Source organism: Falco punctatus, assembly GCF_963210335.1.
Source record: "Falco punctatus genome assembly, chromosome: 1".
In the NCBI taxonomy this organism is placed as follows: domain Eukaryota; kingdom Metazoa; phylum Chordata; class Aves; order Falconiformes; family Falconidae; genus Falco; species Falco punctatus.
The window spans coordinates 22,773,494-22,799,258 of record NC_137580.1 but is presented as its reverse complement, the minus strand read 5'-3'; the positions used below and the strand labels follow the sequence as shown (position 1 = coordinate 22,799,258).

The window sequence follows — 25,765 nt, the reverse complement described above, 5'->3', positions numbered from 1 at the left end:
TTTCTTGTCTAGAAACAGTGAAGTACCTTGTTCAGTGACAGCCTTTTATTCCACATGCGTATGTGAACGCATTTTGGACCTTGGTCATAGTTGAAGTATGCAATTGCTATAGTAATAGAAAAAACTTCAACGTGACATTAAGAACATACTTTCTTGAAAATTGCTGTTCTTTGGGTTTTGGAAATAGAGCCAAGAAGATCTTCTATATTGTATTTCTTTGTAGTTTGGTTCTTTTATTTCAGAATGTGCAGTTAGGTAGTATTTTCAGTTCGTTTACTTGCATCTTGCAAACTACCTTTGAACAGACCTCCTTGAAGGTCTACTTCCGTGTGGTTTATGGTTAGTAATGTATTATTTGTTTTGAGCAGATGCAGTGTTTTTCTTTATGGGTCTTGTAAGTGATATTATTTAGTGAGTACCTATCCAGAACAAAGCAGTTGGTCCATCAGGTGTGGTGCAGCTATCTGTCAGTTATGTGAAATCCACTACTCTTGGCACTATCTAGTATTTGTAGTGGTCGCACATCCAGGTTTAGTAGTGGGTAGCGGGTCCAAATCTGTTTTTAAGTAGTGGCCACTCTATCCATTTCACTTCCCCTTCCCACCTCTACTATGAGTACTATTCTCTATTATTCCTATTTTCTTTTCTGTATTAAGTCCATAAAGCTTCACCTGAATGAAGAGGTGTGAATCACTCAGTCATAAATTGAATCAGCATGAAAACGCACTTTTTATTTTGACTCTGGATACTCCTATTTTTTGTCACTGTTGCGCACCCAGTGAACAGTGGAGGGAAGCCCAGCCATAAGTAGCAGCAGCAGCACGTGGCCTCCAACAGGAACTGAAGGCGGTTGCCAAACAGAGTACGTGTAGCGGGAGTAGTAACATAGGTAGTGTGGTTTGCTGGTTCCTGATTTATCTTCAGCTGGCTTAGAAGCATGCTTGTTAATACAGTGTGTGTAGCTCTGAGAGGCAGACACAGTGGTTAATAGTGTTAATATTTAACTGTTTTATTGAGGTATGCTATAAAACCCGAGATGTCTTGCATGCATCTTGTGATTTCAGCGATGCAACTTCAGATGGACTTTAGCACAGAGGAATGATAGTGAACTAGGTACGTGCGTAAAAATAATAAGGTGGATTTTTATGGTCTTGGAACCTCACAGACTTTCACTGCTTTCCTGTTTGTGTCCTGAGGATTGAAAATGTTAGCTGAACAGGTACCACATGACTTCTCTTTCTCTTTCTTTGAGGCCATCAGTTAGAACCAGGGAGGTGCTGGCAGCAAAGGTCCTGCTCGTTCAACTTCACTAGTTAATTGCTCTACAGACCCAGTGTAAAGCGTGTTGAAAAGGGCAATGCTGTACTCCCTCTCTGGTTTGCAGCACTTCCCAGCAAGCTCTGGGGGCTTGCAAGCCCAGTCTAAGGATTGTCCCATTGCTCACCAAAGCATTGCAATTTAGAGAACTGAGGGTAAACACCGGAAGACTCTCCAGCCCTTAAACAAGATATTGTGAAACTGTAGGATAAATGCAATCAAAGAGAAAGTTAAGAAAAAATCTTGTTATATTCATGTAAAACTGGAATTGAATTAGAGGATTAGTAGTAACTAAAAAATATCAAATGTCGTGTCCAACCACCACCTCTCCCACAACAAGCCACCATATTTAATTGGTAATAAATTCAGTCTGCAATTTTGTGTGCAGATAATACACAGTGTAATTCACAATGTTCACCTAATTCATGTAAGAGTTTGAGTTTCATGTAAATGACATCTCTTTGAAGGCACAATGAGACTTAAGATCACTAAGGTATTTCTGGAGAAGCTAAATGTGAACTTATCTTTTCCTGTGCAGTACCCAGAGGCCAAGCTTTCTTTCTGTGTCCTCCCATTTGCAAAATGCACTTTCTACTCACATATTGGATGGCATGCATGGTATTTGCAGAGAAGGCACTTTGTTTTGTGAGCTCATACTACTCTAATCATTCTTCTGGAGATCTGGAAATGAGGTTATGCAGCTCAGCTTTGGAGGAAACCAGGGAATGCTGGGGATGGAGAGTTATGAGCGGTTGCTAAGAATATCAGATCAGCTGGGATTGCTATGGCAACGGTGTAGCCAGGATGAAAAACTTTCACTGCAATCAATCTGAATTCATAAGTACTGTTGTCTACCTATGTCGCATCAGCAAGTGAACCTAAATTTTCTGATCCAAAGCAAGTATCTTCTTAAATCCTTAAGGTTCCGTATTCTCTATTTGCTAAATAGTCTGGTACAGAGAGGAAAGAAAGCATCTGTGTCAAGGCAGAGATGTTAAGGGGCCAGGTTGGAGAAAGACATTTACAGAGACAACCATATGAATAATCAGATTGCATTTATGTCATTCATTGGTTTGCTGTTCACATTTTTCATTCTAGGTGATGAGGTGAAGCCTCTTCTCTTTTTGGACAAAAGCTTGTTTATAGCTGCAAATTCCTTCAGGTCTATTTTATGTTCAGTCTCCTTTATTAGTATAACATTGAGATTTGGGTTGTGATCACAGTTGGGGATTATTTAATGAAAATAAGCACACAAATATAAGAAGGCCTGTTATTTCTGCTTGAATTTTACTGCTCACCTTGGTTAACTGTTTTTAATGTAACTGAATTTCACAGACAAAATGCATTCAAGAATATCTGATGCTGTGTTTGCCAAAGGTTGAGTTGCTTTTTCAGGGTCTGATGTTCTTCTTTCTAGGCTAAAGTTAGTCATAGCTGATATTTACTAGTGAGTGTCCTTCAGATTAAACAATTACATAACTGGCGAAGTATTTTTCATCTTGTGATCAACGCGCTCTTCTAGTTTATGCCAGCGACCACAAACTTACTGACACTTCTGCAGCTCCCATTAACACACTGACATTAAAGAGATCCTCAGGTATCTTGAGTTCAGGGGATGAGTGGATATGCACAGACCAAAAAGGTATTTTCAGGTCAGGTCATTCCACAGAAGTTGGCTTGGCTTGTGATATACATCACGTGGATAATGGGCTATCTTTTTTTAAAATAAGCATGTTCATTTACATGGAGCTTTAATATTCACCTTCCCATGCATAGACCAAATCCTGCTCTTAGCTTCCAGCGGCAGCTCTGCTCTGATCAGCATTAAAGACCATCATTGCTTTGAAAAAGTACTCTCAGCTGGCTTAAAACTTAAAATTTGCATTACCTGAAATTCTAACATAGTATCATTCATTGTTATCATGAATTGGCACAAAGTTGCTTTAAAAACAGACTAAGCAAATTAACAGTCCTGTTCTATTTTGATGAAAAAAGTTACATTGATTCTTAATTGTGTTCTTAATATAAACTTGAAAGATTATATATACAAGTATACAATTTATAATACATACTATATACATATAAACAATATAAATTTTAAAGCTGTTAAAATTTCACGTTCTTTGCTGATAGTATTATATCTGAATACTGTTATTATTTAAATTCATTCCCAAACAATGTTTTTGTTTCAACAGATTAGGATTTTCTAAAAACACCCCAAACCATCCCACAAAACAAAACACCTTTTAATCAGAAAACCTCACAGTAATGACTGAGTGAACTTTTCAGCCACACCTACGTGTAACACATCTCTATTTCTGCCTCGCACAAAGTAGAAATTTTCATTTTCCAGGTAACTTCTTTTCTAGAAATATCCTTTTCAAATTGTAGATTAGGAACGGGCTGATGGAAATCTTGCGTGCAAGTGCAGTCTTTTACTCCTCTAGTTTCTCTTACCATTTACTGGTCCACGTTTTCAAAAGAGGATGCAGATACATCTCTGATTTGTCATCAAACCACTGATTTTCTTACTGTAGTACTCTTTTTACCCGTTGGAGGTAGCTACCTTTCCCAGAAAGACAGATTGGTCTGATCTGTCAAGATCTGGTCAGTAAAGCCTGTATGGTACCTGTGTTCTGACCTCAACAGCTGAAAACTGTGAACAAATCAATGATTTGCACCTAATATTGTGGTGATACCTTTCTGTGTAAGCTCACTTATTTTTGTTGCGAGTTGGTCTGTTGTTATATGTCAACCAGAAAGAACTGACAGTCTAAAGAGGTTCAGAATTTATGGTGGGTAATATTGAAAGCTCTATAGCAAATTACAGTTCAGTATTTTGCAACCTTAGGTAAGGAATTGCTTGCAGGCAGTTTCAATGAATGTACAGGTCAAGACAAAGATTAGCTGTAGGCTAACTGCTTACTATAGCAGAGTCTTTCATGATATTAGGTTATTTACAGGTGACAGATGAAAACTTGTGTCCTGGGTTGATGAGAGATTTCATAATTCTTTATGAGGTTTCAGTATGTCAAAACGTTAACTAAAAGCATGGCATCTAGCCTGAAATGTAAAACTATTTTTGTTGATTCTCTAAGGGGTCTGTGTTGTTTCGGTGAGGTACCAAAACCAGCTTTTTGTACAAGTGAATTTTCTTAGCCTGTTGGCAGGAAAAGTAGGTGAAGAAATTACTTTGTCTTGAATTTGAAATCACTTGATTGTGTATGTTTAGCTTGTTTCAAGCACCCCGTGTTTTGGGAAAAAGAGCAGCTTTCTTTTACTAAGGTGGTATTTTTTGATTAACATGTATAGTTATCACTCTAGGGATTAAAGACAGAAATAACATTGGAAGAATTTCAATAAAATATATCTTGTCTGAAAGACATGATTTGTAATGAGATTTTATGTGTCTCTGGGGTTTTTTCCTATTTCTGTCCTTGCGTCTTTCTTATATAAACACATCCAATTATTTACTTATAAAAATTTACAAAAATTGGTTAAAAAGAGTTGCTTTAGCCGTGTTTCATTACCAGTTAGAGAAATTAGTATAATATCAGACAAGACCAGCAAAGATAGATGCAAAAATTTCTGTTCTTTTCCACTGTTCCCTTCTATTGCAGTGCCTGTGGTACCCGGGTGGTTCCAAAAAGTGTCCAAAACCCATTCAGATAGCTTGTAATTTTTCAGAATTCACTATCGGCTTCTAGAATTTGGAGCAATCCTCTCCGCTTATCCACAGCCAGCTGAATTCCTACCCTTGTTTCTTTTCTCTGTTACATGCCCCAGTCCATCAGTTAAACAGGAAGGTGAATTTAACCCCTAGAAAGAGACTGCCCAAATTGTCGCGCCTTGACAAAACAAGTGAGAAAAATGTTGCTCCAAGTATTTCTAGTTTAGTAGGCCTGGCAGCAGGAATAGTAAAACAAATGTGGAAGGGCTCTTGGGAAGAATTGCATTTAGAGTCTTCAGTTAAAAAAAAAAAAAAAATAAAATCACTGGCACAACTTATTTGTTCATAAGAAAATACAACTATTTTCCTGTATTTGAAGCTTCCCTCAAAGTCTACAACAGAGAATTTCCCTGCCTAAGGTTAAATGTGACTGTGTTGCTGTTGGGTTAGGTGGGTTTCTCAAAGCTGATGTGCATGCATGTGAGATAAAAGGAATCACAGGGATATAGAATAAAAAAAAATTAGGTTGGATATCTTTGGAAAAAATATATTACTTATTTAATTGCAGGGGAAAAAAAGACAGGGCTGGTGCAGCTATCTGTTTTCCCTTATGAGTTCTGACAATGTACCTTGGTTCCTTTTCACAAATTATTTGTGTCTTCACATTCAAGGCACCTGTTGGACACACTTGATGATGAAGTTGTGTTTTTATGTACATGATGAATCAGTAATGTTAAAATATTTTCTCTGCAATATATAAAGCTTGTTATAGTTTTCCCTTGGAAGCCTTGGCTCTAATTAGGGGGGAAAAAAACCCCAAAAAGTATTGTGACTTCTTTGGTAGAGAGATGCCTAGGTTCATTGTAACATTAATTCTGTAGGCGCAGCAAGGTTTTCTCCTGCATTTTTGTTTCTTCATTAGATGAGTCATTATTGAAAGGTATCCTAAGCATCAATTAATAAAGAGTGTAGATTAAACGCTCCCAGGAATTCTTAGTTAACAGTCATTTGACCAGCCCAGTAGAAAGCTTGTTTTCACTAAAATCCTGAAATTGAAGAAGCAATGATGTAAGCCCTTCAAAGGCTAGAGAATAAAAGGGGATTTTTCACCCCCCCCCCCCCACCCTCTAATGAAAAGAAGCTTTTGTTAGTGGAGGCAGAACTCAGAGTGTCTGGGAGTGGGAACATGCCATTCGTTCCTCTTACTGCCACCCCTCCCCCAGGCTTTGGGTTTCTGTAGTTCTTGCTTGTGTAGCATGGCTTGATTTCCCTGCACCCCCAAAACTGCATATGAAATTTCTGTGAATGTTAACAGGAATCATGCATATTGCCTAAGAAAAGGGGGTACATCAAGGGGCCTAATGGGAGCGTGTGTGTCGGTGGTTTAGATGACGCTTTGCATGGGGAGAGTGTTTAACAATCTGTTTTGGCCACTGTTGTGCTCCTCTTGGAGTATGAGAGTCTGCCTTGCACTACCGTCAGAACTGGTTGTAGATAGACGTGTGCAAACAGTATCTTCCTGAATTTAAAAGAAACCCCAAAAACAAAACCATGGGAAGTTTTTCTGGTGTAGTGGGTATCGTTCTGAGTGGGCGTGTTTTCAACTGCCAGAAGTCACAGGGTAATATTTAGTGGTAGCTGACCTACAGTGAAGATTATCTAGAGTTTCAGTGTCAAACACAAAGCTCTGCTTTATCAAGTGCTGTTCAATGTATATTCAATGGTCATTGTAATTTTTATCTTAAGGATTTAATAGAGAAGTGAATACATAGAAAGCAAGCATCCAACAATCCAGAAGTGAGAAAACAGAAAACATTAATGAAGTTATTATAATAATTAAGAATGGGGCTCTATGCACTAGGCACTGTACGAATTTAGAACAACAGGCAGTCCTTTTCCTGAAGAGTTTAGTGCCTAAATGGATGATTCACACACAGGGCAACAGAAGGCCTAGAACAAACAAGCTGCAGGAGGGTTGGTAAACAGTCACAGCTTGTTATTATTAAATTTATATATATATTTGGGTTCAATTTAGCTGAAAGGGAAATTGCAAAGGGGAGACACAAGAAGATGGAATGAGGCAAAAAAGCCAAGAATTTACAGGGGGAAAACAAGACAAAAATTATACATAGGGTAGGAGGAGTTAGGCAAAAGTCAAAACATTTTAAATGACAAACCTAGGGAGGAATTGCAGCAAACAACAGGGTACTATTATATTTTGGGGAAGAAACATCAAGATGGTTTTCAATCTTCTTGAGAGGATTTTGCTGGCTCCTGCATCCTGCTTTTGCTCCTAGAGCTGCTTCTGTGGCCCCTTCTGGTGAAAGAATTTGTTTAATTTCAATTGCCTACTTTTTTCTGGAGTCCATGCTTTCAAAATTTACAGAGCTTACAAAAATGTGGTAGGGAAACAACAGAGGTTCTAGTTTGCCCTTCTAAATCTCTGCACACTAGTGGGAACCGCGTAGCCTCAGCAGACCTTGGTTTTTCCCCTCTGCCCTCAGTGGAGTGATGCCTTCTGAGAGCGTATTTTCTTTCAGGAGTTCTTTCATCTGCTGCATTTCTAAATCCCTGAGTCTGTTCTTTCTAAAACACTAATCTTATGATCAGCTTGACCTCTGCAGCTGTGGGCAGGGAAATATATCTGGTTTATATTCTGAAGCACACTATTGATTGGAGAGTGCCACCAACAAAAAGCATTTCTGGAGGGAAGAAGTCCTGTTTTAATACAGAGCTGGATGTGGGAGAACTGATTTGTCAATGTTTTCTGTGTTAATTCATTCCAGGCCTCTAATAATATCACTAATATTTCAGTCTTTGATGTGGTTAAACTACTGTGTATTAAGATGAGACAGAAATCCACAATAGTAATATTTTAATCTGTATTTTAAGAGTCATTCTGCTTAAGGTGTTCTTAATGAAAGGACTTGAAGCTTAATTTTTCTCTTGTCAAGGACTCACATTCAATACCTTGCTCAGATTGTATAACTTATGCATACATCATATGCAACAGTATGAAAAATGCAGAGGCCTTCTTGAACAGACTATGTTCAATATAGGGTTTCCTTAAGAAAAAGGTAAATAAAAGCTTCACCAAGGCTATATTTAGTGTTGTTATGCCCCAAAAGGAACTTTATTAAAATATACATTTTCTAAAGTGAGCACTTCTACTCCTGTATTGCAAGCCATATGTGAGATTATTGGGGTTTGCCTGTTGATGTTAATGTACAAGTGGAGTAACGCAGCAGTATGGGTTAAAACCCAAGTTGATTTTATGTTTTGTACTTTACAAATGAAATAAGTTGAATTCTATATTAAGGAATCATGCTCACCATTTGCTTTTCACCATTTTTTCACCATAGCCTTTGTTTTATTCAGATATGTTATCTAGGTTTCATGCCAGTGACAGCAGAGCAAACATTTGGATGAAACTGAGAAATGAAGAGTTAAAAAATTTACTTTCTGCATTTCTTGAATGTTATGAAAACATTGAGTATTTTTCTAACAGTTACTGCAGGGAAGGAATAAAAATCACATTATCAAGCAAAAAATTAATGAAAGCTTTTCTGCTGAACAAAAATCTATGTGTTTGACATTAGCCTTTCTAATTTCTCTTCTTCATGTTTCAGATAAAATTCTATACCTCTGTGTTTAGAATGTGAAACCAGTTGTCAGTATTGGCATCCTAGTAACGTTTGTCTATGCTGTTAGGAAGTGAATACCTCATTTGACAACTGCTGAGGTTTATTAGCTGCGTAGGTGCTTGCATGCAATTGGAAGTAATTTTCTTGTACCAGATTTTCTCATCCCATGTAGTAAAAAGCAAATGTGTTTGTTGAAACAAAGAGTGAAAAACCTGTGTAAGATAAAATTCACATCTGCTGCAATAAGAAATTCATCTTGTGGAGAAACTGGTTCTGACTTTCTGCTAGAAACAGAACCAAGAAAATCTGAATCATCCAGCTGTTAAAAAGATGTCTGGAGTTCTGGAGTGAGCATTGCAACTGTTGGACAAGACTGATATTATTTGGACACTTTTTTTTTTTTAAGCTAACATACGATTAATGGTCTTTTCCATCCATTGTATGGTGATTTCCGTATTGTGTTGACTATTGTACTTAAAAGTGTGGTTTAGGTCCTTCAAATATGAAATTATGAAATTCGTGGCAGGTTTCAAACTATGGCAGAAAGAAATACTGCTGAGTTTTCTTTCCTTGAGAGGCTTTATATCACAAAGGAAATGAAACCCTATGGTTGCCACTATGTGCATTGATTTGCAAAATAACTACAACTGACTGTTTCTCCTGTAACTAACTGTTCCCAGCTGTTGTTTCACATTCCAAATTTTATGAGTATTTTTACTGGCAATGGGGAATATTTTTAAGACTTTGCAGGATAAGGCATCCATTTATTTTACATAAAATGTTCTGTTTATCTTTTCTGATCATTCTGCATGTGGAAATATTGCATATGTTTCTAAAATGAAAATTTTGCAATTACAGTTGCAGAGAGTGAAAAATAACCATTTTCCGAACTATTGTATTAGTGCTGATATTTAAATCAGATTGGGTTTTAAAATTGTCTTTGTTATTGTAGCTGGTTTTCCAGGAAAGAAATGCTAAAGATATTTTATGTTCTTTCTGTTCACATGAAGAATCCTGACTTTAGTACAGAAGAAAAAGAAGCCCTTATTAATAAATCCATGTCATAAAAATTGAAAAAAGCATATACTAGATGTATGTTGCTTATTTTTCAGTGGAACTTTACTCATATTGTAATCCCAGTTTATTGTCGCCTGTTGTGCCCTCCTTTAGTTGCACTGAGATATTTCAGGCTTTTTCTCATCCAGCTTGTGTGCGTTGCTGTTTTGCAAGCAAGCCTTGTATTTATAACACATAGTTTATAGACAAAATGTCTGTCTTCAGAGTTTCCTAGATTCCCTCTAAGATGTGGTTTAACTCATTGATTTCATTAACTTCATTGTGTTTTATCAATTATGTATGAGGGTAGAACTGTCTTTGGGTTAATTTCCTTTCTGTTTTTCTTCTTCTCCATTTCATCTGTTTTCTTTGCACCAGTAGAAGATTTCTTGTTGTGCTTGGACTGACACCAGTACCTTCCACACTCTTGTCTCAATATCAAGCGTATCTGAGGTTCTTGTGGCTGCAGCAGAGCTGTCCCTGTGCCGTAAGGCTCTTCAGGTGCCACCTTCCATCCCAGGTTCTGCTTTTAGTGACTTTCCAAGTTGGACTTTTTACCGTGTTATAACAACACTGTCAAATACCACCAGAATTGCAGCAAAGTAGTTATTATCCCAAAGTCATATTTAAAGAAAAGTAGCTAGTACTTCACAAGATACAGATGTTTTGGCTTTTTTTTTTTTTTTTTAATTGACCAAAATATGGTCCATTTACCAAAATACTTCTGGTGAATAGTGTATATTACCCAAAACGTGTGGTGGCTTTTTGGTTTCCACTTGAAAGCTTTTCATAAATGCATTGAGTTTAGGAAACAGTTTTGGAGGAAGAGGAAAAGATTTGGAATATGTTGCACAAAAATAGGGGAAGGAGGTCACCTTTCCTGCTCTTGAACTAATGTAGATTTCAGAAGTTTAACTCTTGCTTCTGTGGGGAAATGTACACTTTCCAGGTGATGGGTGGGTTCAAGCATGGATTTAAACAGAAAACTAAAGTTTTGCTTGGAAGAATACTCCGATAGCATTTTTTTTTCCCCTTGAGTCTGTTACATTGCTGCTACTGTGGAGTGAAAGGGTTTCTATCACATAACTAGTAATTTCTGAAAAGCTTTCCAAGCCTCTTGTCTGAAACTAACTCTGGTTTTGTACTCTCCTCCATTTCCTATAGCAGGTGTCTCAGACCACAAAGGTTTTTTACTTTTCTTATGGGCAAACTTATCTTACATCTTGTTCACATCTGCGAGATGACCTTAATCTTCCAGAGCTTTGTCAGATTAACATTTCACCAGCACTGGATTTGTATTGTTTTATTTTTTTGGGTTTTTAAACTGAGCTGAGCTCCTGGTGTGCAGCGGAGGAGTCTAACCTGCCTCTGGACCCCGTGCCTATTTTGCAGAACAAGGAAAAGATTTCTTTTGATTGCCAAAATGATCAGATATAGTGAGTTAGGTTTGTCACAATGCATCCATCTGGAGTGTCTGTGTGGGCAGCAATCATACCAACACAGCTTTTGGGGAGAGTGTTTATTGAGGAAGACGATGTGACAAACCTTTCCAGTTGCTGTGAGTGGCTGCTCCAGACATGGCTGGCTCCCCAGAGCAGGCCTTCACCCCGTGGCATTGGCTCCAGAGTAAACAGTGCTCTGCAGGCTGTCCTTGCTTTTCGCTGCCAAAGTTTCCCTATTGAGACAGGGAGTTAAAAATAAATGCATTCATTTCTTTATATGCTTTGGCTTAAGATACTATAAACAGAAAGATTATTCTAAGATCAAATGAGTTTAGGCCGTTCACAGGACAGCATGTGAAGGCAAAGCCTATTTTAAGGCAGAAGAATATTCAGTGTAGCCATTTTCATTTTTTTTTTTTTTTTCTTCTCTCCTATTGCTAGAATGATTCATCCTGTTACTCACTGTAGGTGTGTTAATTGCCACATTGTAAGAGAAGTGCCATCTCCTTAAGGTGAATCTAAGAGAGTAGGGCTGCTACATGCAGGGTATTAGCAATTTCTTTAGAGGAAGTGTCAGCAACAAAAGATAGTCTCTTCCAGTGTGTTTCAAAAATTGAGCTCTGTAGTGGAAAGTATGTTCTGATGTTAAAACTTAAGGCTCATCATTGATTTGATTATGAAGTATTATCAACTTGTAAGTTGGTTTATATTGTAGGTAAGTCCTGCCTATCCAGGGAAACTTAGAAAGCTGATGACTGCATTTTTTGACAGAAATGGCAAGACTAGAAAATAAGAAAAAAGCAGTTTAATAAGTGTTTATTGTCTCTAGGAATGAACAGCATTAGTTTCTTGTATATTTGAGAATTTTGACCTAATAAGATTTATTGTTTAGAGATGATTAAATGAGGTGAAGAACTATGCAGATCTGATTTTTTGGGTTTTTTGTTTTGTTTGACACTTGAATTTGCAGTATAGGTAACATAGCCCACGGGCTGTTACATAAGGTTATTTTATAATTACACCACTCCAGTGTGCATTTTAAGATTATCCCAGTACAGAAAAGCACTTGGATGTGATTAAATGCTTCATTGAATTGAAACTTCACTAGATGTTGTACTCTGAGGACAGAGCTGTAAAAAGGCCATCTGAAACTCAATTTCTTCTGTGCAATTTGCCAGTGTAGCTCAGAGCAGCCTCTGGGACCTGCGGGTTCTTTTTTGTTGACCGTAGATGACTGAGGCATAGAGAGTGCTGCCTACATCAGTTTGCTACAGCAGCAAAAAATCCCGCCACAGCCTGGGCCAGAGTTTGTCTTCAGTGTAGCAGTCAAGAGCAAAACTGAGGACCTGTACTTATCTGTGCACCAAATCTTTCGTCTGAACACAAAGAGAACATTTTAAGTGGTACTCTTCCCTAATATTCTGAAAGTAGTTATTCTTAAAATATTTTTTTTTGCAAAGTACAATACCTGTGGGTGAAAAAAGGAAGTACTGCTGGCTTTTTAAATGTGTATTTCATTGAATACATATTGGTACAGTTCCAAAGAGTATATTTTCTAACAAGATGGGTTTTCAGTAGAAGAATGTCAGATTGACGTGCTGAAGTGATCTTTTACAGTAAGGGAAGAATAAATTCTTTGTTAAATGTTACTCCAGTTTTTGTTGCTAAATATATAGACATGTAGTTTTTCCCTTAAAGTTGGAGGAAGTATTTTTTCACTCAATGCAGGAACTGTCCCAGATATTTTAAGTAAAACACTTCAAAATGGAACATTGTGGCAGGAAAAAAAGGTGTGCGGGAAGATGCTAGTGTAGTCAAGCATGGAGTGGGAGGCTTTTTAGGGGAGAGCTGTCATTCAAGGTCTCAGTATTTTGTGATGCCGTGATTATATCTGTTAAGAAAACATCAGGATTTTCTCCTGCAGCTGTTAGCCTTTGGAATTGTGGCTTGGAGGGGGACTCATGGCGAGTGCTCATATGCTTTCAGTCCCATTTACCACAGAGGCTTACACAGTATTACTTCCTTGCTCTTGGGCCTGGAGAAACAGGGCTGTGGAATAGCTTGAAGGAATCTATTATGTAACAGTAATAATAATCACTGAAAATAAAATCTCATGAAGAGCAGTAAAATCTTATAAAAGATCAACTGACCTAGCAGATCTCCACTGCTACTCAGAGCTCAGTACTGGAAGTGGCTGCCTTGTGTGTCTGAATTATTTCCTTTCCTTGTGGGTGGACTCAGATTGCTGTTGTGTCCTGTGCTAATAATTCTCTCTTGAGTTCCCAAATTCAGTTTATAATAGGATGCATTTTGTTATATCCCTGTGACAGTGTGGTGTTTCATGGGGTTGGTGTGTGGAGTTGAGCAATTGGATACAGTTTCTTCACAGCCAGTTGGTAAGCTCCTACGGCAGGGGTCCTCAAACTTTTTAACCAGGGGGCCGGCGCGCAGATGAAGTGGCAGGCAGCCATCTGCGGCTGCTTGGTTCCCCCCCCAACCCTCTGTGGGCTGGGGGTGGGTGGGTTTTGTAAATACTGGGGGGCCGGATTGAGGACCCTGGGGGGCCGTATGTGGCCTGTGGGCCGTAGTTTGAGGACTCCTGTCCTAGGGTGTCAGGGATTTGTTCTAGTAATGATTAATAAAAGCTAGAGGAGCTAGTGTCAGTGTTGGTATTAATCCAGAAGAGCGTGCAGTTCCTCATCTGCCCTGTGGAATATACGTTCAGTTTATTAACCTTTTCTTTTCCTTCTGAAATACTTAGTGCTGGCCCTTTCCTGTTTTGAACAAGTTTCTAATGATGGTTTTGATATCAAGTAAAAGCAATGTACCTAATGTATGAGATCACTGAAAATGGCAGTGACTGTCAAATCAGAATGTCTTGTGCTCTGATCCTGTATTATGTTAGAGTCCTTACTAATTTTTTTCCTATATATATATACACTTAAAAAATACACTGAAAGGACTTAACTGAGAGTGTTGAGTTAGAAGATGCTTTTGCACCCCTTGTTTGACCCAGTCATGTATATACATCATGATACAGTCTTCAGTTACACACATCCACAATAATTTGTCCACCAACTCCTGCTGTATTCAGTGCACAAAATAGATGATCTGCGTTTAATGAACAGCTATTCAATAGCTTGTTCCCTTCTCGTTGTTTGATTTGTGGCCCTAGGCCTTATTTACAACATGTTGTTCAAACCTCCCTTTGAAGAAAAAATTATTATTCCCTTGGGGTCTCATCTATAGGGCTCATCTATAGTGCTCATCAAAGTAATATCCAGAGTGTTGAAGAAATAATGAATTGTCATTACATTTCTGTTAAGTGAAAAGACACAATTATTTCTATTGAATAGATAGGATGCTGAAAGAGATAAATGATGTGCAAGTTTTTACAGTGTTTGGAGCCTTAGCTCAGGAAAATGGGCACTTCTGTTTTTCAGTGTGTTCCAGCTCATGGGTTGAAGTTATAAACAGTCCTCTTGACTTTGATTACACCTGGAGTTTTTAACCCTTTGAAGACAAGCTCACAAGATCTCTGATAAGCATCCAGAAAATGAGAAAATTCTCTGTGAACAGCTTGTTTTTAAGCATCTGTCTTGTATGATGTCAGGGACAGATGTAGCAGCATGAACCCTGTTATCTGGTGTGAAGCTCAGTTGCCCTAGCTGTGAAGCCACCATCTTGTTTCTAGTCCTACAGTGCCCTACACCGTGTCTTCCAATTTCTCTGAAAACATCTGCAAATCAGGTAACAGATGCCCTCACCCTGTATCTCTTTGATACTGTGGTGTAGTCATCTAAGCCCTGACTGAGCCAGGTGGTTCTAGTGAAATAACAGATATGCAATGATGTGATTAGACTGTGTAATGCATTAATATAGGTAGAATTAAGGTTACACGAGTACTATTGCTATTTACGTTTCCTTGCTTCTAGAACAGTAGACAACTACCTGCTCTTTCTTAGTAGTAGCAGCAGTAGCTTCATGCTCTGTAGGTCAGCTGCTACATAATTTGTCTAAAGAGTTTCAAACCATTTGCTGATTATAGACCTTGACATTTTATGTCATCCCTGTTGTGTGTGCCTCCCCAGCCCCACCTTGGAGGACACTAGCCTTTAGGAAGCGCTGACTGCTTGGTCTGTTTTTCCCTTTTTCAACCTCACAGTAGTTTCTCTGCTCCTCCTGTGCCACTGGTGCCATTCCCAGATTCGTCCCTGGTTCTGCTGCCCCAGTGTTGGCAATCCTGTTACCCTCTTTGTACTTCTTAATCTGAAGCATGTGGATGTTAAATCTTTAACAGCTGAACTCTTTCAGATGAACATTTCAAGTTCATCTTGAGAGACGCTGTATAAAAAAGCCTCCTTAAATCCCAAAGGTGGAAATTTGATCAGAATATTTTACAAGAAAATATAAACAGTACCTAGCAAGAGAAGGCTGTATATAATAATAATAATAACCAGCTATACCTATAATAAGTTCAATTGTAGAGGCTCATTTGAGTACCTGGCAGGAAAAAAACTCATTGTTCTTTATTACATTCTGTTGAAAATATGACACAGCTCTCTTGCAGTTTGTGCATGTTAAATGATACAAGATACTGTATTTTATAGAACCCATGACAGAAACATTTATTCTAATTTTCTTCTATAACTGATCTAAGATTTCATTTCTGGTAATCTTTAAGTTGCCAGATGAACACAAAAGTCTCAATTCCTTTACTCCAAAATAAAACATAACTTAAGAATTACCCAAAGAATATAAATTCAAGGCATAGGAGAAGAATGCTTCTAGCTAGAAAGTGTCCATGGTAAGTGTCTGGTTACTATAGCAATCGCCATGGAGCACGTGACCAGCATGATAATTGCAAGGTTCTTAAGAGCCTTTTCTCTTGCATAAGTTTGATGTCCTCTAAACAGAGGTGTTATGTGAGGTCATATACACTCAATTGTAACTACCAGATGGATGGATAATGCAAACAATCAATTTGCAGCTCCCACTGGGCAGAAAATGATGCGTTCAGTTCATAGATTTTAATTTGTTTGATATACAGCATGCTACAAGTGCAGAGAATTTCATCTCCACAGCCTATAACGTTTTTTAAATCTGCATTTTGACCATCAGTTTGTCTGTCAGTCTTTGCTGCGTGCATGTTTTATGGAGCACTTCAAACTATGCAGACAATCACAAGTCTGCAAAACTTGGCTGATAATTATAATGCAGATAATGCTAGAAATACTGTATACTCGCAGCAAATAGGAGGTGTTAATACTGAAGGACAAAGTAACCTAGTGTTTCATTAAAATAACCAATTGTTTTAAAGTTAAATCTTTTAGACAATTGCTTTATTTTTCTAGTGAGTTTGGTGGCTTGACATGAATGCAGTCTTTCTAGCAAAAAAAAAAAAAAAAGATAGTGTCAAATTTGTGTACTTTATTACTTTATAATGGGTATTTGAATAGGTAGTCTGAGATTTATTCCAGCATATAGCACTGCTGATTTGACTTTCATCAGTATTTAAAGGCTGTTGAGAATCACATCTAGAAAATCTTAAATATTGATAGTCCTTTTGCCACTTCCATGGAATGACACTTTTCTAGAGGATAGAAGCAACAAGGGATAGAGCCAAGTGATTAAATATATATATATATATATACACACACACATTTTAAACACATATACAAGTTGTTGACAGCATCAAACTCAGATGTGAAATTTTCACAATTTGGAAATACCTTTGAAAGAACCACCTTTTCTGTAATACATATTTTCAGTATTACTGTGCATCATCAACTATGGTATATTTGACTGATGATAAGACCTTACTACATGTTGTTGCTTTACACAAGAACACACAGATGGGTATCATCTTTGTTTTGAGATTGCTAACAACAGATACTCAGCTGGGGAAATGAGTCACCCAAGTGTATTTGCTACAGGAATATTTGCTGTCTTTCTGCTGTGTGGAAACCAGCTATGACAGGCGTTTGTGCTGTGCCAGTGTTAGGAGGCTGGAGGAAACGAAGAAAGTGCCTGGAATGCACCTCCAACCTGGTGTAGGGAAAGAGGCTTGGCTCTCACTGCTGTCCACCGCCGGGGTGCTGAAGTCGGAAACAAGGAGTAAAATGGAGCTGGGATTTTTTTATTACTTTATTGGGTTTCCTTTTCAAACACAATTTATTAATAGAACGGGACAAGAAGTCAGATATATTTCTTGGAAGATGGCTTTGTATATCTTGGCCATCTTACTGTCGTGAGAAGATTCCTTACCAGGGCAATTATAACTGTGCAACATAAATCCAGATTAAAGACAGACCACTTTGTCACATATTTGAGATGCAAAATCTGTAACATGCCAATATTTCTTAAACACGGTATAACAGATGATTTTAAATGGAAAACTATGACGCATTGTTGGAGGAATCTGCTTTTTAGGAGGTTACAGCCAGAATTAGTAGAAACAAACAGACCCACGTCTTTGGTCACTGTGCCTTTTTTTTTTTTTTAAAAAAAAACCAAACAACAAACCACTTGGCAAGTTATAGTTTGGGCAAGAACTTCAACTTATCATGATGATTGTTCATCTTTTTGTCTTCCTTGGCCCCACCCTCAGCTAGGTAGAAGAAAAAAATAAGGCTGTGTCCAGCATTTTGCTTGAAGTAGCAAACATTTGGAATGGTAGGTTCTGCTCAGGTCCCTTATTGGAGCCGTCTGGATTCTCAGCAGGTTGGGGACCCTCCTGTACTGTACCTCAGGCTTCTGTTTTGAGCCCTACTTGGATTGACTATTGCTGTGTGCCCTCAGTCAGACACAGGTAGCCAAGGGTTCATGGCCATACGGTTAATCTGCTCAGGGTCTGTCACCAGTAGTCATTGACAGGTGGCTCAACCATTGGTCTTTCATTGTAGTTCTTCTTCCATGCTGACAAATAGAAGATATGCTGGGGAAGATGAAATTAAAATTGATGTGAATTGACCAGTTAAATAGTTTTATTGTTTCATCCCCTCTGTCAAGAGATTAATCCTTTCATACCAAGGAGCACATAGAATTGAGTGAAGAAATTAGATTGTATACAGTTTGAATTAAACAAAGTAATAATAACCTTCTGTGCTCTCTGAGTCTAAAGTTTTGCATATTAAAAGCCCTGCCTGCTACTTGCATAAGGACAATTGTTATGTTAGTGGGAGATATTTTTGTGTTTAAATGGTAATGGTTGGCTAGGCTGTATTAAGTTAAAGAACTAAACTCCCCTTGTCTTTATCAGGGCCAGGATTTCACTCAGAATTTGACACACAGTAAATTGGGGGGGGGGGGGGGGGGGGCAGTGCCTGCCAGTAAAAAGGAATATTTTGACTATCTGTTGAGCAGGATAAAAATATTTCCCTTGGTCTTTTTGTTTTTTTCCTTGCTTGCATCTTTGTTTCTCTGCTACTGATTCTGTTTGTGCTCCTTTCATTGAGGAGGAAACAAATAGAGATCAGTTACATAACTGCATAAAAAGTCTCATTTCTGTGATGTGTGTTATTTAATTTCATCATCATAAAAATTGTTTGGTCGAACTTTTTGGTGTAATTAACTAAATGCACACATTAACTCTTTCCTATTAGAGTTTGGTTTAATGAGTTCCGTGGTAAACCGTAGCTGACTTTTTCATCCACCTCTCATTCACTCTACTGTTCTTCTCTTATCAGAGTGGGACAGATGGAAGCTGAGGGTTCAGCTCAAGGTAACCAGCAGAAACTCCTGTAGGGGCAAGTCGATAAAATCCCAGATGATCGTCTGTGGCATACAGCTGAACAGATACAGAGCACTTAGTGCACATGATATTTAGAGGATTTTTAAGGGGGTTTTTTTGTGTTTTGTTTTTTTTTTTTTTTTGTCTTGTTGGTGGTTTTTTAATGTTTAATGCTAAAAATTAGGAGCAGTTGACAAAATATAGGTGTCACCATTTTAAGAATGACAGTGTTTGCATTACTCAACTGGAACATCTGAGTATTTTAATGCCTTTAATGACTACCAAAAGCAAAGCACTCTTCAAACAGCTGCAGAATCAATGCTCTGTATTTGTACTGTCACAGAACGGTTGAGGTGGAGAAGGGGTCTCTGGAGATCATCTAGTTTGATCCTTGTCTCAGATCAGAGTCAGCTAGGGCAGGTTGCTCTGTTTCTAAGGATGAGAATTCATAAGTCTATCTAGATAATCTGTTACTTAACATTTAAAAGGTTGGTTTTTTTTTTCACCCACTCCTTCAGTTTAAATGGAATTTCTTTGGTTTGTGCCCGTTGTCTTTTGTTCTGTCACTGGGCACCACTGAGAAGAGCAGCCTGTCTCAGACTTCTTTACTGTCTCCCATCAGGTATTTGTACGTATTGACAAGATCCCCCCAGAGCCTTCAGTTTTGAAAATGTGGAACATGAAAATGTTCTGACTTAAGTATTATTATTGTATAGATAGCACAAGTGCAGAATATGAAGTAGGGTCAAGGTGTAGAAAGAGGTCCTAGTTTAACTATAAGTTGAGTTTCTAGTTTCTGTTGTTTGTTGTAATGGTGGGATTTAAAACATCTTGAATGGATCTGCTGCTGTTGGATTCGGTGGGAATACAGCTGGCCTTGTAGGATTAAGTTTTTCAATTGTGGAAGTAACCAGAAATGATATCATAAGGATTGACTCCAGAAAAAGGTGATTTTCTACTAGGAAAGCATGACTTCTATGACAGAAAAGGGGATGCTAATGACTGTCGGTGTAGATGTGCCTGAGCTAGTTGTAAGTCTGGTAGTTTACACAGCTGCAGTGATCCAACTGCATCATCACAGAACTCAGTGCAGGCTAGTGTCATCTGCCCACAGTTGTAAAAAGAACATTTTTCTTTGGCTTTGGTTTACATGTCTACATGAGTGTGTTTGGGAGTGAGGGTCCTAGATCTGGAAAACACCCAAGCAGAACTCAGTAATGAAACCCTTTCAACTGCCTGCACTTATCAAAATTAAAGGGATTCATTTAATACTGCTGCCATTACTGCTAATGTGCTACAAGAAGCTTATGGCAATGCTTGCAGAGAGGCTGGCCAGCACTTTGCTGAAGAACTTTCAAGGAGTTGCTTCATGCTTTTGTTGCATAACTTCTTTTCAGCTCCATAAAGTACATTTAAGCTGGGATGGAATCCTCTTAATCACATCTGTATGAAGGGAGGTAATTGTATGTTGTTAACTGGAATGTGATTCAGATGTTGGGTGGATTAAGACACTTGAGCTAAGCCTGGACTTCGGTGTAATGAATACAGGCCTCAAAACAACGTAACTGACAGGATATATCCGTGGGAAGTTTCCACATGCTAATCTACCTGATCATCTCGACCCTCATTCATGGAAACTGCCTAATCATAAATTACTAGCCAGTTATCCTGCACTAGGGGTTGATAGATGCAAGTTGGAGATACGATATTCCTTTTATAAACTGATGAGAGGCAATTACATATGTGACTGCAGCCCTCTGTTTCAAACGAGTTATTTCCCATGTAGTTCCCTATATTAGAAGTTTGGTTATGTCTACATTTTATTTTTCCAGGTAAGAAATTGTGCTTTGCAAAGGAAATGCAATCTACATTCTATAATTTTTTTTCCTAACTGCTTTAAATGACAAAGAATGCCTTCAGCAGTCTCGAATATTTAGAACTTACTAGTATGTTTGGCCACTTCTTTGAGACAGTTCTGTGGTTATTATACCTGAGCTGGTGCAGTTGTTAGACCTATTGTCAATTCACACCAGCTGTGATTCCCTGCTTGGTTAGGTAAGGCTGATTAGGTTTCATGCTGGATTTCTGGGATCGTGGGAAACAGAGAGCAGTGATACGTTGTTACTGAGCAAGAACATTTGTTTCCTTTGATTACACCTAAAACTGTGTTGCCAAAGGTGAATGCCTAGGATTTGAGGACATGACCTAAGAGCAGTTAAGGTTAACGAGGTTGTCATCCTTCAGTAGATTTGTACCTGTGAGTTTGTGCTGGCTATGTAGCTCTTGTCAATAAGTATTTAAGATACTTGTCACAATAGGCTTTTCCAGTATTTTGTTTGTGGGCGCTGTCACACCACCATACACTTGATTTTGCAGGGAGTGGTGTGGCAGTGCAACTCTCATGTACTCATAGACAAAAAGAAAAAGATCAGGTGAGAAATATGCAGCTTCTCGATGGACAATTACAGGCTGGTTACTTTAACATAAGGGATACTACTGTGCTTGCAGTTTAGCTTTCTAGCTACCTGCTGCTTAATTCCCTTTATATTTTAACTGTGGCACGGATTTATGTGAAGATGGTGTACTAACAACTACAAAACTTACATAATGGAACTGAAAATCCTTAAACTGTGTCTTCCTCACTTCTTCCTCACACTTTACAGCCTGCAATTAGCACTGGCTGCCTCCCAGGGTACTGGCCTTTTGCTACTTGTGGTGATTCCCAGCGAGTTCTTCCTTTCACGAGGCATCAAGCCTTCAATCATAACAGTCTCTCAGGAAAACCTGCTCCTTTTCTTGGATGTCATGGAATTCTCCTGCAATCCAGTTTCCTTATTCTTTTCCAGCTTGAAGACCAAACTAAACATAGAATTAAAAAAGTAGTAGCAAGTCCCATCTCTTCTAGGGATGGAAGGAAAAGCACTGGGTTTAGCTGAGTGAGATACTGTGTTCTTCATCCCATTTACAGTACTGTGCTATCACCTTGGAGTTTTCAGAACAGTCATGTGTGATTTAAGTTGTCTTTGTATTTACATTCAGAAATATCAGTGGTTTGGTTTTTTAATTTAATTTTGCAAGAAACATTATTTTAAGAATCATAAATAAATCATCGCCACATCAACAGTCTGCCTTAACCCAAGGATCAGTTCTTAGTGGAATTAAACAAATGTTCAACAGAGAATGTGAAAGGCTTAGTTTTGCACAAACAAATTTGTACAAAATTTGACTAAAACGTGAAAGGGGAGGTAACCTCTTTCTTTAAAAAAAACATTTGTGTGCGGAGTAGGTTTCTTTGTAATTTAGAAGAAAACCCACATCTTTACAGGTTTCACAAATGATTTCCATCAATGTCTGACACTGATAAAAAATGACTGTTGTATGTCTTCCCCAAAATACTTGCTGTGACTGTGACTGCAGCTCTAATTATGGTGTAACAGATGCAGTGTTGTATAGCACCCGCCTTCTTCAAGATTTGTAGCTCCCTTTACTTTTAAATGAGTTATTTCTCTTTGTAGTGTAGAACTTACTACAGCTAGCAGTAACAAAGAAATCACTTTTAAAGTAAAAAAAAAAAAAAATAAAAAAATAGGGATTGTCAGATTGTTACACTGCTTACATTGTTGTTGTGCTGCAGATGTTCGTTGTGTTAGCAGCCAGCGTGATCGTGGGAGAGCGTATTCATGCCTCATTGGGTCCTTTCCACTTTCTCCAACCTCTCCTCTGCTGAGTAAGCAGTTAAAGTGACTTTTTTCTTTTGTTCCCCAGCCTCGCTACTGTTCAGGCAGGAGGGCAAGTTACTTGGCTGTTTTGTTTGGTTATAAGTGGAATGGTACTTTCTTTTTAACACGTTACCCAGAAGAAAAGAGAATACATTTGTGATTCTCACATGCATTTACATGTGACTGTTGCTGCGTTGTTCTTTCAAAACAAGGAGAGGGTTATTTATTTTAGTAGTACAAACTATTGCCTTATGCTGTGCCAATCACGCTGCCATTGTTTTAATACTGACAGTGAATCATCTCTTAGACATTACAGTTGCAGCCAGATGCCTCGGTGGTGTGTATGGGTTTCAGGATGAGGAGGGCAACACCTTGGGCCACAGGGATGTCTGGGAAGTGCTGTCTTTCCTTCCCAGAGCACAGCCAGGTCCGGAGAACCACTGGTTGACTTGTCAAGGGCTGTTCTGTCACATCTGAGGAAGGAGGACTCAACCCTTTCTTCATAGAAATACTTTCTGTTCCGAGCATCCTTTCTCCACAAATCTCTTTGTTTCTTGGGTCCTCCATTAAAATAAAGCAATTAATGAACCTCTGCTCAACAAGTGTACCGAGTCAGGGCCGCCTGGCCTGTGATGTTCATTCTTTCTGGCAGATGAAATGGAAGTGCGTAGTGTGCTTCTTTGAACAAGACTTTCAGCTTCGGGGAGCTTGTTTTGAGTGGGGAGACACAAACTGGGCAGATGCCCCAGCCCTGGCACCGCGCAGGGTCAGGAGCGAGTGGGCTCTGAGCAAACTGACCGGGAGGGGAGGACCCCTCCCTGCTCCTGGCGGGGGGTCGGACAGGGTGACCTGCCCGTGGCCACCCAGCCCATGCTGGGCTGCTGACAGCGCTGCCCCCTCCCCGGCACCCGGGGGGCAGAGCCGGGGGGCGGCTCTCGCCGCGCTCCGGGAGGGGCCGCGCCGCCGCCCCTCGCCCCGCCGGGCGTCCCCGGGGGTCCGCGGGGCACCGCCCCGCCGCCGCCGCCGCTGCCACGGCAACGCCGCTGCGCCCGCCCCCGGCGGGTCCCACCCTCGGCAGGGGCTGGGCGGCTGGAGGCGTCCATGGCACGGCTCGGCGCCGGCAGTGCCGCTCGGTAGGATGAACGAGGAGGCAGCCCAGAAGAGCGACGGCGGGGAGAAGTGCAACGGCGGCAACCAGAGGCGGAAAAGACCCAAGAAGGTGGGGCCGGGCGGCGGCGCGGGCTGGGGCCGCGGCTTTCGCCCCCCGCGCCGGGCAGCACAGGGGTGGGGGGGAGCGCAGATGGAGGGGCGCGGGGCGCGGCACCTCGCACGGAGCCAAGGTGTGCGGCGGGCTCGGGGGGCTTTAGTGCTGGTGGTGGCAGCTGGCTCGGCAGCCAACCTGCTGGCACTCCGCAAGCGAGGGGGATCTCCCGCTCTGGACGTTGCTTCACCATCTAATTCAGTTATCGCAACGTTATCAGAGGGTTGTCTATTGCTTTTTTCTTTTCCCCTTTCTCCTTTTCTCCTCTGGGGAAACAGCTTTCTGTTTTGTTCAGGGGAAGTTGGTTTCATTAGGCAGCCGGTGCCTCTCGCTGCGGATTTCCCTGTGCTCCCCTTAAGAAAGAGGGCAGTTTGTTTTGGCAGAAGAAATATAAAACCTGCACATGATGGTGTGGACTTGTGTGCTTCTGTCACTTTTTCTGTAAGCAATACAGATGCAGGTTTATAAATCTTCAGTTTACTTTTCCAGAAATGTTTCTTAGATTGGCTTATGAACAATCCTAGGGAAATCCGTTGCCGGCTTTTGTACCACCTCTGGTAATTCAGTGATGCTAATGAAAAATAATGGGGTAAAAATGTGACTTGTCCAGCCACACCCAGTTTCCAGGGGACTTTCTCTGTGTGTCCAGTCTCTGTCATAAATGGTTGATTTGCAAGGTATGGTGTGCCCGCTGCTTCAGCCCCCTGCTTGAAGGAATTTCTTTTAAATGGCTTTAATTGTAGGCAACTATGTATTTTTGTTTGGGTTTTCTCTCCTCTTTAAGAGGAAAGATGTCTGTGCTTCTGCATAATTATGACATAAACTGCTTTACAGTTATCACCCCCCCCCCCCCACCCCCCCCTTCTTTAAGATTAATTGGTGTAATGTGAGTTACCCACTGAAATATGTGGGACTACTTGCAGGATGAGGTGGAATTTAATCCAAACAGGGTATATTGACTGATGAATTCTTCGGTCCCTTATTTTGCATAGAATTTGCATCTTAATCAACGTTGGTGTATGAGCAAGACAAATCGCTACACATGGAAATAATTCATAGAGCTGCAAACAGACACTTATTCAGGGACTTTTGCAAGGGTTTTGACCTGGTGAAGAGAAGCTCTTTTGCAATAGGTGACACTATTAGGCCCCATTTTATCGCAGAGGGAAGATTCTGTACATATAACCATAAGGGCATGAGATAATCCAGTCTAAGCAAGAAATTGAACAAAAACATCCTCACCCCACCCCATTGTGCCTGGAATATTGCCTGGATCTCCACACAGTGGGGGATTTTATATAGCATGTTGGCCTTATATTTAAGCACAGACAAGCAGCAGAAGGAATATCTGCTTCATCTTGCTTCTGAATTTGAAAGGTTTATTTGTGTGGGTATGTAAAGCCATATGAAGAAGGAAAAATCAAATTATCGAGTGCATAGCCAGGGTTTTAATTTGGCTGCTAGATAACCTGGGAACATTATCGTATTAGGGGAGAGGTTTTGAAGATGGAGTCAAAGTGGGTGTTTCCATTTCTTTTTTATCCATGTATACATGGTTTCTTGCTTTGCTATTGTTTTTGAAGTAGCCCAGAACCTTTCAAGGTTGAAACACAAGTATGTGCCAGTGCTGCCAAATGAGTGCTTAGAAAGCATCTCTTACATTGAGTCTCTGTATTCGGAGTCTTCCAAGAGCTGATGTACCTCCATTTTTCAAAAACTTATTAAATGTTTGGGTACCTTTTCCAAGTTATTTTTTACAACTAGAAAATACTAATTGGGTGTTTTTGATTGACAAATGTAAACCACAGAATTCTTAATTGCTCAGTTTGGATGCAATAGATGTTGGTGCCTCAGGTCTGGTGTTGGATTAGCTCTCATGAAGCTTTATCCTTAGTTTGATTTCACGAACAAATACAGCTCCAGG

The 25,765-nt window shown here is 39.6% G+C and overlaps 1 protein-coding gene across 33 annotated transcripts in view; it reads left to right on the top strand.

Annotated features, from left to right (window-relative positions):
* Positions 1-25,765, top strand: part of ANK2 (ankyrin 2) — a 395,080-nt gene that overhangs the window by 121,366 nt on the left and 247,949 nt on the right. For 12 of the 33 annotated variants that reach the window (XM_080373649.1, XM_080373618.1, XM_080373650.1 and 9 more), the window contains exon 1: positions 1,090-23,799. The exons of 6 other annotated variants lie outside the window; for them this stretch is intronic. In XM_080373649.1, the coding sequence (XP_080229775.1) occupies positions 23,164-23,799 (636 nt within the window). In that variant the 5' untranslated portion in view covers positions 1,090-23,163. Of the gene's footprint in view, positions 1-1,089; positions 23,800-25,765 lie in introns of those variants that run through there. 15 more of the 33 variants (XM_080373632.1, XM_080373633.1, XM_080373631.1 and 12 more) reach the window with 11 other exon arrangements.